At 47.5% G+C, this 18,100-nt stretch overlaps 2 protein-coding genes across 2 annotated transcripts in view; both read right to left on the minus strand.

Annotated features, from left to right (window-relative positions):
* The window catches only part of LOC310785139 (putative acyl-CoA dehydrogenase 6), a 37,109-nt gene extending 21,397 nt beyond the window's left edge, over positions 1 to 15,712 (minus strand). Inside the window, exons 1-2 of the mRNA XM_083646130.1 lie at positions 15,514 to 15,712; positions 1,503 to 1,623 (exon numbers count right to left, since the gene is read on the minus strand). Coding sequence (XP_083502256.1) covers positions 1,503 to 1,623; positions 15,514 to 15,711 — 319 coding nt within the window. The 5' untranslated portion in view covers position 15,712. The remainder of the gene's footprint in view (positions 1 to 1,502; positions 1,624 to 15,513) is intronic.
* An 873-nt stretch (positions 15,713 to 16,585) lies between these two features.
* Positions 16,586 to 17,224, minus strand: gngt1 (guanine nucleotide binding protein (G protein), gamma transducing activity polypeptide 1; the record flags this gene model as incomplete). The annotated part of the gene is made up of 2 exons (XM_083645987.1): positions 16,586 to 16,714; positions 17,120 to 17,224. 2 exons carry the CDS (start codon positions 17,222 to 17,224, stop codon positions 16,586 to 16,588), a joined length of 234 nt encoding a protein of 77 aa, XP_083502113.1.
* Positions 17,225 to 18,100: the final 876 nt, after the last annotated feature.

Below are 18,100 nucleotides of genomic sequence, written 5' to 3' on the forward strand. Positions count from 1 at the left end.
TGTGTGTGTGTGTGTGTGTGTGTGTGTGTGTGTGTGTGTGTGTGTGTGTGTGTGTGTGTGTGCGCGCGCGTGAGTGCGTGTGACTCAAGGACACTGAATGCACTTCTTTATTGTATGCCGTTTTCTTTGAAGCACACTCTGGCAGGAGGCGTTTGTTTCCAGTCACTAATAAAGGTGCAGTGAGTTTGACACACTGCTGTGAAGGCCATTATCATCTGCCCGCAGTCTTATTATCTCAGAAAACAAACGAAACGACATGATTAGACTTCCAGTTCTTAAATCAAACAGACCCTTTTCCCTATCTCTGATCCAGGTGACATAAAAACCCACTAGATTACTGTAATTAAAAGGGATACACCACTCTTTTTGAAGTTTAGCTCATTTGCCACATCCCCCCCACATAGCCAAGAAACCCCCTGCCTTTACCGGCATTGTCCAAGCAGTATACGGTGAGATACAGTCGTGAAGTTAGTAATTATCGCCATAGAATGGAGGCCAATGGTATCGCTGTTAAAAATCCGCTAAAACACACATCTCACGGCGCTGAAATACATGTTGTGCTTCGGGGAGTCACCACATGATGAATTATCAATCCAAAATGCACGTAGCGGTGTTTTTGGAAGGAAAACAGACAGCCGGCATGCTCCACATCTACACCACCAGTCCATCCCGGTTCGTTCTCTCACCTCGGCCGCTCGGCTGTTCGGCTGCCTCAGCCTCTCATCTTGCCCGCTCTGCTTCTAAAGCCTGTAGTTCTTCCTCAGTATATTCTGGTTCAAATACGGTAAATAAGGTTCGGGGTCTTGGTTTGTCCAGTAGTAATCGTCATCATCCTCTCTCACGAAGTCCGCCATGATTAGTAGGTATCGTAGTTGTCCTTTGTTTTGGTTACATTGGTTTCCATGGTGCTTGAGGCGCTGTGTGAGATCAGTGCGCAGGCGCCCGGCGGCCATGTTTGGAAAGTAGTACCGTCTGTCTATTTTCCTTCAAAGACACCGCTATGTGCATTTTGGATTGATATTTCATCGTGAGGTGACTCCCCGAAGCACAACATGTATTTTAGCGCCGTGAGATGTGTGTTTTAGCGGATTTTTAACAGCGATACCATTGGCCTCCATTCTATGGCGATAATTACTAACTTCACGACTGTATCTCACTGTATACTGCTTGGACAATGCCGGTAAAAGCAGGGGGTATCTTGGCTATGTGGGGGGGGTGTGGCAAATGAGCTAAACTTAAAAAAAAGTGGTGTATCCCTTTAAGAGCTATTCTCACAATTATTTGCAATCATAGCCACAGAAGGCCCTGTTCTTTTTTCACAGGAGGCTGGAGCCTATCCCAGCATGCATTGGGAAGAAGGAATGGCAACACCTTAGAGAGTCCATCATGAGGCTAACACATACAGGCGGACAGACAAATACACTCCATTTGCAATGAGTGCTGCTTATGCTGGCATGTGAATTGTAGCCACGCAGATGAGCAGACAGTTTCAGACATCCTACCGGCTGGTTTGTTGACCCCCAGAAAGCCGGCGCTTCCCAAGATCTTGAAGATTTTGTGAGCAGGAAACGCCCCCTCTGCCTCCCACTGGTCCACGTACGGGTTGATCTCCTGGTCAATGATCTATAGCACAAACACAACAAGGGACAAATATGATACGTGTGTGTGTGTGTGTGTGTGTGTGTGTGTGTGTGTGTGTGTGTGTGTGTGTGTGTGTGTGTGTGTGTATACTATAATACCACACATTGTATTGTATAACTTTTTGTATCATGGGTAATGTTTGTCAGCAGAGCCCAAGTATGACTGACATTAAATGATCATCGGGTTTTCCACTGAATATTGTAACTGATGCAAGCATAAGTGTGCGTGTGTGTGTGTGTGTGTGTGTGTGTGTGTGTGTGTGTGTGTGTGTGCGTGTGTGTGTGTGTGTGTCTGTGTGTTTTTACTGCAACACTATGCTAACAATGAATGACAAAAATCCTATCTCCCATCCCAATAGGAAATTGACTTGCTACTGCGTATGACACAATGGATGCATTAGTGAATGGAGGTGACAAAAAAAACCAAATCATTGTTTTTTTTACTGCTGTTTTTAGACGTGCTGTGCTGTGCCTGTGCGTATCTCTACTTAAGTCTATGTAATCTATCTCTGGCAGACAGCTAGACGAGGGTTTATATATCAATGAATAGCAAGCAGGCTGGATGTATGGCCTGCATGGTAAAGGCATAATGATGACGATGATGAACACGAGCACAGCATACCATTTCCCAGATATATATGTTATCAGTCCAGTGTTGAACAGCCATCGCCGATGCCAGTCTGCTGTCACTCAGAATATGACAAACTGCAGGCTGTTAAAACAGAGCCACATCTATGGCCTCGCAGTCCATGCCATTTAATTCACAGTAGAACAAATGGACAGGTTCCCTAAAAACTAGGCTGAACAGAATTCACTAATAATGTTGGGAGGAGACTATTAAACCTAGAAACCCCTCAGTGACAGTGAGTGACATTTTATCTTCAGTTCACAACTGTTCAAAACAAGTTGTATGAACTTCATTTATAGGCAGTGTATTCCAGACTTCCCCATTGAATAGGTGAATTGAATAGTCTTCTTCTAACGTTTTCATTTTCACGTGATAGTCTAAATGTGATTTCAAAGGCTTTTCCACCCTGCCAAGAATACAATTTGATGGGAAACGCTGAATCATTGAAAGTTTATCATAACAATAGTCACATTTAAATACATTTAATGTTGCTGCAAAATTGGCTATCAGCAGTTTCAATACAAAAAGATTGGTATATTGGCCTTCAAAAACCCATTTCAGACGAATCCGAATACAAACCCTCTGTGATTTAAGTGTAATTACAATGTATTATACAACGCCTCTCACTGCAATAGTGCTGAAGAAACCCACACATGAATGATGTCTTCCCAACATCATTAGACAAATGTATGTTTAGTGAAATTATAGAACGATGCCGAGAAGAGAACAGGTACTTTTTGGTTTTACAGTCGTTCCTTTTTTGTCCCTTACCCCACCGCATAGAGGGTTTTGCGTAGCCATCGTCAGGTTCCGTCATATCGGAAGTGAATGACATTGATTGTCTGAAATCAGCCCTCCACAAAAGACGCACACAAAGAGGCAGCAAGTGTATTTCGAATTTGAGTAAGATGAATTATTCTAAACCAATTCAAATTCAGTTTGCTTCATGCTGTATATTATCAGTGTTGCCAGGGTCAGGGTTTCTGTGTCATGGACAAAATATTCACAGGGAGGGAAGAGGGGTCGCAACCTGCGACGTGGCTTTGGAATGGCCCCTCTCCCCTCTAATGGAAGAGCCAGTGAAGCTTGGTACGGTCGGTCAGTGACTCATTTGGAATACCCGGAAGCAGTCGACAGCTGGAAAAGCACTTACCAGTGACCAGTCTTCTGAGGTACTACACTCCCATTTGTGTGGTAAATGAAGCTGCTTTACAGAAGATAGGGTGTAGACAGATGGCTTATAGCAGGGGTTGGCAACTATTTTTCATGGGGGGCCACATGAGAAACCCAGACTGTTGCCGGGGGCCGAACAAATATTGTCATGCCGTAACCCATGGATGGGCAACTTTGATGATAGAGAGGACCACAGAAAATTTCCTCGCTACCAGATTTTGCTGAGGGCTGAACAGCGCCAGTGCGAAAAATTTGGGGCATTTGAAGCCAGGTTTAGAGGAATAACTCATTTTAAATGAACAATTGTGATGTCATTATTCAGTCTTAACCACCAATATTTGATCCTTTTCCTCACTCACTCCTATGTCCCTGCAGGGCTTGAAATTAACTTTTTTCACCACCTGCCAATATGGCTGCTAGATTTTAAAGTTACCAGCCAATTAGAATTTCCACTAGCCGAAATGTTTTTCTTGAAATAAACCAGAATATGAGTGGGTTAATTTAAGCATAAGTATCAGTAAGTGGCCCGGGATTCTCAAAGCCTGTGTTGAGGGTCACACAAGAACAAAAATGCACTCTTGAAGCTAAATAAATCCAAAACCAACAAGTTAATTATTTAGTCATTTCTTACACATGAGATTACTTTTAGCCTTTTAGTCATAAATATTATTGAAAGGGGGGGGGGTTGCTTGGATTATGGCAATTTTCTAACCCGGCCTTCATTTCGATGTCAACTTCACACCTGTATGGTTTGGTGACTGGATCTTGCACGGTTTTGATGCTATCGCGTTCGCAAAATCTCCCACAGACAGACAGACAGACAGACAGACAGACAGACAGACAGACAGACAGACAGACATAAACACCTGGCAAAGTAGTCAAAACGGCTTCTGTGGTAGTTCCTGCTACAATAGGACCACATTTTGCAATGATGAGATGTGCACGCGCACACACGCACAAACACATGCACGTGCGCGCGCACACACAGACACACACACGCGCACACACACACACACACACACACACAAAACGTATGGGCTATGACTTGTCTTGTCTAGTTCCTGTTGAACATTTTGTAGAAGATAATGTCCTCGTAAAAATGGATCTGTGCACTCAGGCCAAAATGTTACAAACAATCATAACCGGCTCCTCCAATTCCATTTGGGTCATTAAAGACAAAGACTTGTAATGCATCAACACTTTATGGCCAAAAGATTGAACAGAACCCAGACAAACCGCTCCATAAATGTGCTTCTCTGCAGAGCACAATGTCCTCCTGATGGCAGCACAGAACATGAAAGGCAATGATTAAAACAAATTAAGCAATTAATTTACTGGCCAAAAGGGATTACTCTGTCAAACTCAAGCCTCAGCCAATGACAGGAGCTCAACGAACCATTTTCAATAACGCAGTGTGTTAAAAAAAAATCACATTTACCTCTGGCAACACAGGTGGCCAGGAGGTGATGTTTTTTTCTGTTTGTCTTAACTTCTGTCTGTCTGTCTGTCTGTCTGTCTGTCTGTCTGTCTGTCTGTCTGTCTGTCTGTCTGTCTGTCTGTCTGTCTGTGTGTCTGTCTGTCTGTCTGTCTGTCTGTCTGTCTGTCTGTCTGTCTGTCTGTCTATTTGTGGGCAGGATATTTCAAAAAGTTGTAAACGGATTTGCACAAAACTTTGTAGAAAAGTAGTAGGTCATGGGGGCCAATTTAGAACTGATTAACTTTGCACACCCACTGGCCAAAGGGGGCGTGGCAATGGGTGTGGTCAATCATAAAAATGTGTGTAACTCCAAACGGATTCACATAACACCACGGAACACGCCAACGGTGTTAACCTACGGTTGGCGGAGGTATGCCCTAACTACTACTTTGATTATTCTAATTAATACTCTCTAATACTCATACTTTGGTTAAACCTCCTCTTGAGAGTGGCAGCACAGCAAGGCAGCCCTGGGCTAGACTAGGCCTGTATCGTACCGTTTAAACTTTAAGGTAAATAACCAAAAAACCTAGAAAACAATTACACGTTTTTTCCAGGATTGCAAAAGTGATATGCACACAAGCCCTCCTTCCAAAACACACAAAACCAAACCAGGCAAGCCGACCTGTCTTCCATCCAAGAAAAATATACTCGCTGGCTCCAAAACCTCCAAAACCTGAATACAAGAGAACAGAAAGGGCACACAAGCCTCGGCCTGAATAGATTTAGGTTTAGATTAGCATTAGACTCATGCAACAGTGGTCCCGACCCCGAGCCTTTGCTGCCCGGGCCGTGAGGAAACGATATCATTCAGCAGAGAGAAAAAGAGAGAGACAAAGTGAGAGAACGAACGAGAGAGAGAGAGAGAGAGAGAGAGAGAGAGACATATAGTGTGCATTAAGAGAGGGAGTGGTAGCGTGAAAGTTAAAAACAGGAGCAAGGAGAGGATCATAAAACATTGCGCTTCTTTTCCACGCACGCAATAAAAAGAAGATCCCACGCTGGATCAGTAAAATATATGACTAAAGCGAAATCATAAAGTGTTGCATCCACACATTGATGTATTGTAGGCTATGGATTTAAAGAAACAGAGCGTCTCACAGACATGACTCGAGAGAAAGAGAAAGAGAAAGAAACACAGTAATTACATAGAACTTGACAATATCACTTGTCGATGGGACCGCTGCAGGGACACAATTAAGCCCAGGACTCCCACACACATATTTGGTGAGTTGCAATGTTTTCATATATTCATACGTGGAAAATACACCCTGTGGATTTGATATCCAAATGTATGAATGAACTACTACGCTCTATGCGTTTAATATCCATTAAATCCTATCCTTAACAATCCCCTCCACCGGTCCGCAGCAATATTGTCAATTTTAAACTGGTCCACGCGCGGCGCGGTGCACAAAAGGTTGGGAACCCTGGGCCCTGTCATCCAACATCCAACACAACAGCAGTGTTAGCCCCCTTTAGCCTGCAATAAACTCATCCATGTCCAAAAAGTTCCAGTCCTGAGGAGGGAAAGGGAGGGTCGATGAGCTGTTGGAAAGGGAAACATAAACGTCACCAGGGAGTGATGCTATAAATCTGTCCACTCTTCATTGTGTGTGGACTATTTCTGTTGCATACCAGAACAATTTCACACCACCAAACTGTCAAGTGGTGATATAGGGTCAAGAACACTGTGTTGTCCAGGACTTACTAAATATCCAAAATACCCCCCAATCAGTGAGGTTAAGAAATTATTGACCTCAATACTGTAATCTCTGTTGAAACATTGAGGGAAATTCTTGATAATATTCATCATACCTCAGTAAATGTCAGGCATACACATTTTAAATTGGTTCATAATCCAAGCTTCATCATGCCATATTCCCCCACTACATTTCAATAATAATCATAATAATAATAATCGAAGAGAAAGTGATTTTTTTTTAAATACAAGATTTTCCAGAAAACGCTTAAAAGGTCATAAACGTGGTCCTCATTTGTGAAGATTATCTTGCTGAACACAAAGTTCGCTCTTTCATAAACTTTTGTTAACCGCAGTCCTTATTTCATGCATTTAACCGCAATTCACAAAAATACCATTGACTTTTACATGTAGGAACCAGGAAGTGCAGCGACTTCTGGGTAAGCCTACAAAAATCTGTCATCCCTGCGGTACTCTATAGAAAAAATGACTGGAATCTAACTGCATGTGAACATTTTGAAAGAAATATCCAGTGACTGCTTAATTATTATTTTTTCCATTATTTAAAAAAAATGCTATGCGTAAGAGCTTAACTAAATTATATTGTGTATTTTGATTGCCAATTTGTTTCACTGGCAGTCTGGCACCAAGCATGTCTGACCTTGTACAGTCAGTCACTGAAGGATATCCCACGACCCCACCCCACCTGTATACTAACTTTAAACACACACTATCCCTGAGTGAATTCTTTTAATAAACCACGCTGCCTTGAGTTCCCTTTCCGGCAGTATACTACATATTGTTCTGCATTTCCTTCTCACATTTTCATACTTCCCATTATTCCCAGCACTCGTTTACTTTCAACCTCCGGGCATCCTTTGAAGGTTTAGTCACTCAACACGTCTCCTTCCATTTACCGCAACATCTTTGCTCCCTGCCTTAAATTAGGCTCTGTGTTCTTTTTGAGGCCTCTGTCTGTGATGACTGTCTAGCCAAAAGGAGAACTCTTGACTCTGTTAGGGGCCAATGTTTACAGCATAGTGGCGGCATAGATAGAGAATAGAGAAAGTAAAATCAGGTCAGTGACTCACTACTACTATTTACTTTAGCTGGCTAAGTTCAGGCTGTGTCTGCACCAAAAGGTCTTTCACATGACAAATTGATGATAGCAGTGTAAGAGTATCTGAGAGTTGATTTTTCCAATGCCTTGTATAAATCCTTCAGTTTGAAAAGGCTCCAGGCTTTTGGGTTGTTGATGCAGTACATTTATTGTTATTGTTGTTCATGTGGCCAAATGCGTCTCTGATCTCATGGGTAGTTTTGTTGGTTAGGTATTCAAGGCATGCTGAGTGCTAACACGTGGACTTTACCTGGTATCCCTCTATCCGATTACAATTCAATCAGAACTCACCCAGATGTAAACGGGTCCTTGGCTACAGTTCAATGTGATTTTAAAGATCTGATTGTAATTATCAGAATTATTCGGATCACATCACTGTACTGTATGTCCACACTTTCCCCGAAAATGGCTTTTATGTGTCTCCTGTGGCTATATTTGTTTAAATCTGTTTAAATCCCCCTCACTGTCTTTGTCACTTTCTTTACATTGTTTCTATAAACACTGTGTGACGGGGTTGTTCCCACACTATGTAGAATGCAGGCTTGATCATTCCCACCACTGAAAGCAATGTGAGCAAAATACGATTTTTAATGCACCAGCCACTTAATGCAACCTGGCGTAATCAGATGATAAAAGTTGTATTGAAACCAACCAACCATAGCATTAGATACTGTATTCTAGGGCTGGGCGATAATTCAATATTATCGTTTATCGAGTGGAATCATATCGTGAACTATGAAGTATGAACATATTTTAATATCGTGACACACATTTCTGCTGTCTAAATTGATGATGACAGGAAAAATGTATTTAAAAACTGATCAAATGAGGTATGGTAGGATATTATGTAAAAATGTCAGGTTTGTTTGACATCACACACCTAATATCACCATTTAGTTAAATGAGATGAACATCAATTTGATTATTTAACTCATTGAGTGCCAATGACGACAATCGTCGTCAATTCAAATAGTAACGTTGAGTGCCAATGATGACGATTGTCGTCAATTGTGTTTTTTGACGGTGGGACGTGGATCAAAGCCTGATGCATCTCCTGTGAAAGTATGGGGCATGTCGAATGTGTAGAAGCTATTTTACGGACCCATTAGGTGGCGACAGTGCTCTCCAGATTAGAGAAAGGTGAGGAAAAACAGCAGAAGAAGCCCCGTGATGAAACGGAAACCGATGAGAGCCAGAGCCAGAGCCGTATAGATTGCTCTGGCTGGAGCTAACATTAGCTGCGAACAGCAGTCAATCCGCTCCCACAACTGAGCCCCTCTGTCTCTGCTGCATAGTTTCTCCACACGATTAGCCGCCAGAAAAGCAGCACCTGACGCCGAAGGGCCAAACCATTCTCAGCAGTCCGGTTTGGCTTTTCGGTGTCGCGCTGGGAGCCGGCGCACAAAAACGGAGCGCTCCGAAAATAGACGCTGGGGGCGTGTTAGGCTGTGTGTTAAGCTTGTGGCATACTCTTCGCGCCCAGCCAAGCGCATAGGGCGCACGGCGATTATGACGTCATCGCACGGGGCGTGTCGGGGGGCGAGGCCTGAGCGCAGCGCGGCGCGTCCATGGAGATTTTTCTATCAGCGCGTCGGGTTTTGCTGCCTGTGCGTGCCTGTGAGATCTCCATGGTAGGCTATCAGCGGATATCTGCTCTGCTGTGATTGAGTCCTCAGCGTCGTAAAGTTGCCTTTGAAGCATGGCGTTCGATTATAACGAACTAGTTGTGTGGCTTAGCCTTCCCAAATGTTGAGGGTCGTTTTTTAGAATTTAATACATAGAATTGGGAACGTTACATTCAATTTCATTCAGACTGCCTGGAGGAGCGAGCTGAGCACTGAGTATGTTCTGTTTTGGCCCGCGCAGAGTGCGCGCGCCCTCCTCGGAGCCCCGCCTCCAGCGCGTGCGCGAAGAGTATGCCAGAAGCTTTAGTGTGGGGAGGAGTTTGCAGCTGAGGGGGGGGAGAGGGGGGTGGGGCACGCAGGGCACCACACAACTACACCATGTCACTACATCAGAAAATATTAGCTTCAGAGTCAGTGAATGTGCTTGAAATGCTTCATTTCACAAAAGGCTGATTATCTCAGCTTCTAATTTGAAACGTCTGTTTTTGGTGAAAACAACCTATCTTCTCCGGCTGATAACTAAAGAACGGAAAATGGTATCAATAAACTTTTTTTTTGCTGATGATACAATAGAGTCTCCTCGTTCTTTGTGCGTGTTCGGTGTTTACATAGTAATATCACACAATATTCTGTGGGCCTCGAGAAATCACTGAAAACGCTCTGAAACTCTGGCACTGGGAGCGTCCGTTCTCCAAAAGTGGCTGGCACTCAATATTAATGTAATTTTGCATAATGTGAACGACCATTATCATGCACCAAGTGTAGGTCCCAGACAACCGATTCTCATCAAACTTTGTCTTTTAAAACAATAACTGCTCACTTTTTGAAGCAATAGGATACCGATGTTAAGGTTGTTCCATCTGACCATACTGAAACCTTCAGAATGCAGAAATAAGGTGAGTTTAATGCCCGATACAGATTTCCACACGTATTGAGACTGTAAGGTAAGAGGGCGCTTGGCACAGAGAGTCAACACAGACGAGCTGTCAAAGCGTAAGTTCTGTTTCATTCCTTCCTGACTGCCAGTGGCAGTTTAACTGTGAATAATGATCTCGCGCTCCGCGACAGACGAGTGTTTTTATACCAACGTAGTCACGTACGTGACGTGGGGCACCTGCGCATCTATAAAGGTGCGCCGTGACCCACCATACGTCATCTTTGATCTTCTCGCAACCTGCGTGGTTCGACAGGTGTGCGGCTCCGGAGCTCCGTGATTCGGATTCTCCACTTTGATCAGAGACAGACGCAAAGGAGAGGTAGGTACACGGCCTGAAGGTGTGTAAGTCAGCCATTCCGATCAGCCTGGGACTTGAGAGTCAGAGTGCAACGGGGTTGTCCTCTAAGGCTGTGGGTGGCTGCCTACCACCTCTCCCCTGGTCGGGAGGTAGCTCCGTTACAGGGCTGCCTCCGGCCTAGGCGGCCGGCCCTAGCCGTGGGTTTGCGTGGCACGCTACCCCCGTCTAGGTTGCCTGGTCGGCTTGTATATATTGCCTATTGCTACTAAAGAAATAGGCAAGTATTATATGGTAGCGATTATATTGCATAATTGTGTATATATTATTATGACAATATTGTATTATACTATACTATATTATACTATACTATATTATATTATGAGATTCTAAGCTGTATAGCCTATAGCCTTTTGTACAATTAGATTGTATAATTGTAGAGGATTATATATAATATTGTATTATATCATACTGTATTATATTATATTGTAAAGCTAGCTTGTTGGGCGCGGACGTGTCCTGGACGGTGTCCCAGGGCCCGCTCCGATCTCCCAGCCCGGCCCTTTCGCCGCAGTGCGGACGTGTCCTGGACTGTGTCCCAGGGCCCGCTCCGATCTCCCAGCCCGGCCCTTGTCGCCGCAGTGCGGACGTGTCCTGGACTGGGTCCCAGGGCCCGCTCCGATCTCCCAGCCGGGCCCTCGTCGCCGCAGTGCGGACGTGTCCTGGACTGTGTCCCAGGTCCCGCTCCGAGTTACGGGCTTGACCCCCTGTGCTCGTTTGACGATGCTGGCCTGTTCCTCCTGTGGCGTCGAGCTGCACGTGGAGGATGGCCATGAGATGTGCCCCAGCTGCCTCGGGGTGGGTCACCTCCGGGAGGCCCTGACGGACCCCTGCGTTAATTGTGGTATCCTGCCCCTCCGCGTAAGGGAGGAGCGGTTGTGTGAGGTGGAAGGCTGGTTGCTTGGTCACCGCCCACCCGTGGTCAGCAGCCCTAGGCGGTCTCCCCGCAAGCGGCACCAGGGGGAGCGCAAGGGGGAGGACCACGGAGGGGAGAGGGTCTTACCGGCCTTGGCTGAGGTGACCCTCCCACCATCGGGGGTCTGCACTAGGTCTGCCGCTGCCGCTAAGAAGCGCAAGAGCAGGACGCAGACGAAGAACCGTAGTCCGCGGAAGAAGGCGAAGAAGGAGACTTCCTCTCGCCAGGACATGGTGGCCTTGCGAGCAGAGTTGGAGCAACTCAAGGCTCTGATGGTGCCTCCTGCGCACCCAGGTTCCTGGGCGGGCGTGGCCAGGGAGGACGCGCTGTCAACGGCAGCGTCGAACACCATGTTCCAGGACCGCGGGGAGTACCGCGAGGAGGAATATGACGACCCCGGGGAGGATCATTCCCCGGAGCGGTCGGTCTTGGCGGTCATAGGGGGAAGCACGGAGGCCAGGGACGGCTCAGAGACTTCCCTCTGGAGTTCGGCGTGCACCGAGCGGGGGGTCGGTGCCCAGCCACTGCAGGCAATACTGCGGGCAGCCCTGGCTAGGGTCGGCCTGGACGACGTGACGGCAGTTCAGCCGAGCAACCCACTATTTAGGCGGGCTCCGTCAGAGCCGCCCTTTGAGGTCCCGCCCTCTCCCGCCTTTCTGGAGGCACTGAAGAGCTGCTGGGCAGACACGGAGACGCGGGGTCGCCATGCGAAGGATGGCAGGACCCTGGCCTCCATGCGGGATGCGGCGATACATGGTCTGGCCCGCATGCCCCCAGTGGACCATTGCATAGCGTCGCTGGTCCTCTCGCCGGACGCCGCGCTGGGGGACAAGGCCAAGTGTCCTAGCGCACAGTGCCGGGTCACAGATGACCTGCTAGTGAAGGCGTATGAGGCGGCGGCTCGGGTGGCTCGGATGGGAAACTCCCTCTCCGTGCTCCTCCTCGCCCAGTCCCAGATGATGCAGGCGACGCATCAGGGGGCGGAGTTGGGACACACACATGAGGCGGCCCTGCAGGCCTTCAGGTTCATGTCGAGGGAGCTGGGCCGTGTTATGTCCACCCTGGTCGTGGCACGTCGGCAGGTGTGGCTTGCGCAGGCGCCTATGTCTGATGACTGCAGGCGGGCGTTGAGGACGCTCCCGGTGGTGCCCGGTCAGTTGTTCGGGCCAGAGGCAGAAAGGGCCCTGGAACGGAGGAAACAGTCTAACCAGGCCTCAGAGGCCTGGGGTCGGCGCAGCAGAGGTGCAGGGGCGGCCTCGGCCTACGTCTCGGGGAGACGGAGCGAGAGGCGGGAGCCACGGCACTTGCGATACTGGGACTCGCCTGGGCAGGCAAGAGAGCATGTCCAGGAGGCGACTGACAGTGGACGTCAGCCCAGGGGGGTGCACCCCCCGCCCCGGGGGCGTGGGCGTGGGCGCGGCTATGACCGGCGCCCCCCCAGAGCCGCGGGAGGTCCTCCAGGCACAGCCTGAGAGGTCAGGGCCGGCGGTGGGCAGATTCACACATCAGCACCTGGCCTGTTGGGCGGCCCATTCACAGGACCCATGGGTCCTGGACACCAGGTCCAAAGGCTACAGGCGGCAGTTCCACCGCCGGCCCCCACCACCTTCCGGGGTCAGGATGACCTTCGTCACGGACCCCGCAAGGGTGCAAGCTTTGTCACAGGAGAGAGTCAAACTCCTGGACAAAGGGGCTATCACACCACTGAACCCACGTATACAAAGCGATGGGTTCTACTCCAACTATTGCCTAAGGATGCGGACAGCAGCTGCAGCAATCACGCCCCTGGGGCGGCGGCATCTGCGCCCTCTACAGAGGTGGTTCAGCAGCCTCCATAGGGATCCTCGACTTCACAGGTGGGTCAAAGTCAGGGTCACACACAAACCTCTTATCCATCTCCGCCGCTGGCGGGACAGACAGCACGTTCCTGCTGCACGGGGTGCCTCTCGGCTCGGGCACAGCACGGTGGGAGGTCGTGACAACGGGATGCCTCGCCCCAGGGTTGGGGGGCGGTATGGCAAAGGAGGTCAGTCCAGGGGGTGTGGTGCCCTCGGTGGAGGGGGCAGCACATCAATGTCGACGAACTGCAGACGATTTACTTGGTGCTGAAGCACTTCTTGCCTTCTCTAAAAAGCTGGGTATGGACGTTCTCGCCAACACTTGGCCGAGCAATCTGCTATATGCGTTCCCTCCGATCCCCCTGATAGGGCTCACGCTTCACGGAGTGAGGTCGTCGGGTCGCAGGGTTCTCCTGGTGGCCCCCAAGTGGCCAGCCAGGCTGTGGTTCCCGGCACTCCTCGGACGGTTGGACGGGGAACCATGACAGCTCCCAGCGAGAGTTGACCTCCTGTCCCAGCTGGACGGGGAGGTTTGGCATCGGTGTCCGGCCCACCTTCAGCTGGGTGTGGCCGTTAAAGGGGACCGGGCGCTCCTGACGGGCCTCGGACCCTCTGTGTGCGAGACGCTGCGTAATAGTGTCGAAAAAAACTGCGTTTTTACTGGCAGTTACAACGGCCAAGCGGGTGGGGGAGCTCCACGCTCTTTCCATTAGCCCGACATGCCTTCGGTGGAAGGCGGATGGCTCGGGGGCGACTCTGTGGCCGAAGGTGGCGTTCCTGCCCAAGGTCTTGTCCCCGACGCATATTAACCAGGCCATAGAGCTGGAGGCATACCATCCTTCCCCGGCTGGCTCTCAGCCAGGGGAGAGCGACACTTCGTTATGTCCCGGGCGGTGCGGCTGTATATCAAGGCGACGCAGACCATCAGACGCTCAGAGCAGCTTTTGTCTGCTACGGCGGGAAGAACAGGGGACAGGCTCTGTCCAAACAGAGGCTGTCCCACTGGATTGTGGACACAATGAAGCAGGGAAGCCTGCGCCCTCTGACATTGTTTGTCATTCGACCAGGAGTGTGGCCACATCCTGGGCTGCGATGAGGGGAGTGTCCCTGGCGGAGATCTGTGCGGCGGCTTCATGGACAGCACCCGGCACATTCTCCAGATTTTACCGCATCAACGTGGCCTCAGGGTCCACGCTGGCGGCGGCAGTCCTGCCATTGGCGGCGATGGACCAGTAGGTGAGGGGGTTCCTCGTGACGCCGCAGGTATAAGTCATCCACAGTTAAACTGCCACTGGCAGTCAGGAAGGAATGAAACAGAACGTAAGTTACGGAGGTAACTATGGTTCTGTGAATTCCTGGATGACTGCCAGTCATGCAGGTCACTCGGAACCTTCGGTGCGAGAAGATTCTGAGATGACGTATGGTGGGTCACGGGCACGGCGCACCTTTATAGATGCGCAGGTGCCCCACGTCACGTACGTGACTACGTTGGTATAAAAACACTCGTCTGTCGCGGAGCGCGAGATCATTATTCACAGTTAAACTGCCACTGGCAGTCATCCAGGAATTCACAGAACCATAGTTACCTCCGTAACTTACGTTATCATGCATAAGTTATCATGATGGTTTGGCTTAACCAGGCTACAACAGCTTGTGCAGTGATTGGAGGATTGTTGTTGCAGCCTGCAACATCATCATCAAAACAGACATCCACTTTGACCTTTGGAGGTTCGTACCATAGACTGTACAGTCAATGGTTTGTACTGGAAGGAACAGTGAGCAGCATGATACATATACACACAGATCAGTCCAGACCTAGGTAGGTCAGTGGTCCAGACCATCAACTCAATGGTCCAGACCAGGCTGGTCAGACACAGCCTCGACCTGTTAGCTAGCTGCTAGCATATTGAATGACCTCTCACCTACTTCTGTTTTATTGCCACCCTCAAGTCAGCTGCTTACGGTTACATGAAGCCCAATGATACTGCTGCTTTCTCGGAACCATGGACAAACAAAATACAATCCTTCTCTACTGTGTAAAACTCATATGGAGCCCTTCTTGGTATGGCTTGCCTTGCTGTGTGTGATGCTAGCAGTCATACCTTTTTGAGGGATTCCTTCAACGCAAAGTGCTCTTGTGTGTAGATTAAATGATCTCCCACTATCTCTGGGGCACCGGCAGAAACGGGGTTAGATGACACCTTTTCAGACAGCGGCCGGACACCGCCAAGGGAAGTGAATTTGGAGAAATGACGACTGGAGATCAACTTCAAGCGGAGGGCTCCTTCGCGCAGCGCCATCACTGTTGACAAGTAGCTGTGCTGAGCTTTGCGCATGCGCAGTAGGTTGCTCTGTAACCCGCTTGCACTAGGAAGCAGGTAAGGTTTATTTGGGGTAAGCTGCTACATCTGTCTCTGGCTACATCCATCCATAATAATATGATAATAATAATGCATTAAAGTTCAATGGTGTAGTGGGGGGAAAAAACATTAATACCGTATGCTTTCTCACCCCTTAAACTGTCACATCCAATCATTTACATCAGTTTGATACCATGATGCATAGGCTACAAGACTAAATGAATGAATGGATGAATTAAGCTATTAATTAATTAATAACACACACACACACACACACACACACACACACACACACACACACACACACACACACACACACACACACACACACACACAGCTACCTACTCAGTTCATATAATTTCCCATGGGTTTGACACACTGCATATTCAGAAATGAATCATCATATCATTATGATAAAATAGGACAAATAATAAGGTTTGTGTTTTTCTCTGCCCTATAGCAGTGAGACAGACTGAGTTACACAGTTGCCATAAATAAGCACATTTAATGACAGCGGTTTCTGTCAAGCAACACATGGGCCCATTAGGTCAGACTAGGCTACACCACATGAGACAGATGCATAAACGTAGAAACCATCAAACAAAGCTCCGACATTTCTTGCCCAATACGACTCTTATTTATTGCATCTTTTCAAAGAAGACAATCATAAGGCTACAAAAGATGGGGTTCATTTACATGGGAAATCATAAAATTATTCTCTGATTGAAAGTGGTAATCTGTTTTATGAGGGGGAGGGAGAGTGTCCTTGGGTGCTATTGAGGTGCTAATCTATGAAAAGCTCCTCAGGTCCAGTCTAGCAGATGACACAGCCACCTTTCTGGGCCTTGAAGGGGTTAGCTTCCTCTGAAATGCCTTTGACCAGGACGTCCGCTTCCTCGCCGGCCTGAATGTAGTCCTTTATCTCCTCACAGCATTTAGATGTCTGCAAGTGAACAGGCAGCTGTGTTGGTAAATGGACTGTATTTATAGAGCACATTTTATATAGTCTATCGACTACCCAAAGCACTTTTACATGAATACCTCACATTCACCCATTCACACTCACATTCAAACACCGACTCAGTTAGGGGTTCAGTGTCTTTCTCAGGGACACTTCGACACGCTACCGGGAGGAGCCAGCCTCGAACCGGGAACCTTCCGATTCCCAGGCGACAGCTCTACCTCCTGAGCTAATGCCGCCCCCAGATGACATCACGCAGCAGTGTATTCAGCTTTAAGTGTCCCTGTTAGCTTCTAAATAGGATGAATTGCAATTTGACAGGTTTACAATCATTTGTTACTTAAAAAAGTTTAAATTCTTCATGAAAAAAGAGGGTAAATGACTTACCTTCCACCTCTCAAGTTTGACTTCAATTTTACACTGGGCCACTGTCATCTTTGCCCTGTCGAGGTCTGTCAGATTCTCTACATCTGCGAGGGTTAGGGCCGGCATTCTCTGTAAGAGGGACAGATATTTATTGTAGGCTATTGAGTAGTTCATATCCACTTTCAATTTCAAATGCAAATTTAACAAATCTAATCATTACTCAGATACATTATCATCATATCTCTGGTGGTGCCTAATGCTTATTTTACTTCTCTGCTGGCTAATAACAGCCTTACAATACATCCAGTGTCATTCAGACATAGGCCTGCATCACTCATATCCCAATCACTCATATGACTAAAGATAGATCTTCAATGAATCGACCACACAAATCAAGAAAAGTTACTGAAAGAATATCAGCAAGTGTTGTACTCACGAACGCTTACAAGGAGCTGTCCTCCACCCCTGAAACGAATCGATGAAGAATCCCTCTCCTCTCCTTAATCTGGGTTATAAAGTAATCTGCATGAACAATCCTAATCCGCTAATCTGATTAAAACGAGTCCCCTTTGTACGGTCACACAGTAGCTGAAGTACACTGTCAAAAGGGAGAGTGAATTGTACAGGTGTGTGTTTTGGTTCCATTGAATTATAGGAACAATGGATTATTTGTGTTATATTGCTGATTAAATCTGACTCACGTACTGTTTCGACTCTGTTGTTCAGATATATGTCAAGGGGAGGTGCTATATGTTTCAGGTCACTTTGATAAAACGGTTAATCTGTATTTAGCCTCCACCTGTTCAGTTGGAGATGTGTCATACTCATTGCCCCAAATATCACAACCACAGCAGTTCTCCAACAACACAAGTTGCTGGAGTGGGTCCTTAAAGGATTAGATGTATAAAGTAGGATTGACTTAATATATCAAACAGGTGGATAATATAGAATATAAGATATATAAAACAGCATATCAAAGACAGGGCTGGAAAAACAGCTGAC

Source organism: Poromitra crassiceps, assembly GCF_964638095.1.
Source record: "Poromitra crassiceps genome assembly, chromosome: 11".
Classification (NCBI taxonomy): domain Eukaryota; kingdom Metazoa; phylum Chordata; class Actinopteri; order Beryciformes; family Melamphaidae; genus Poromitra; species Poromitra crassiceps.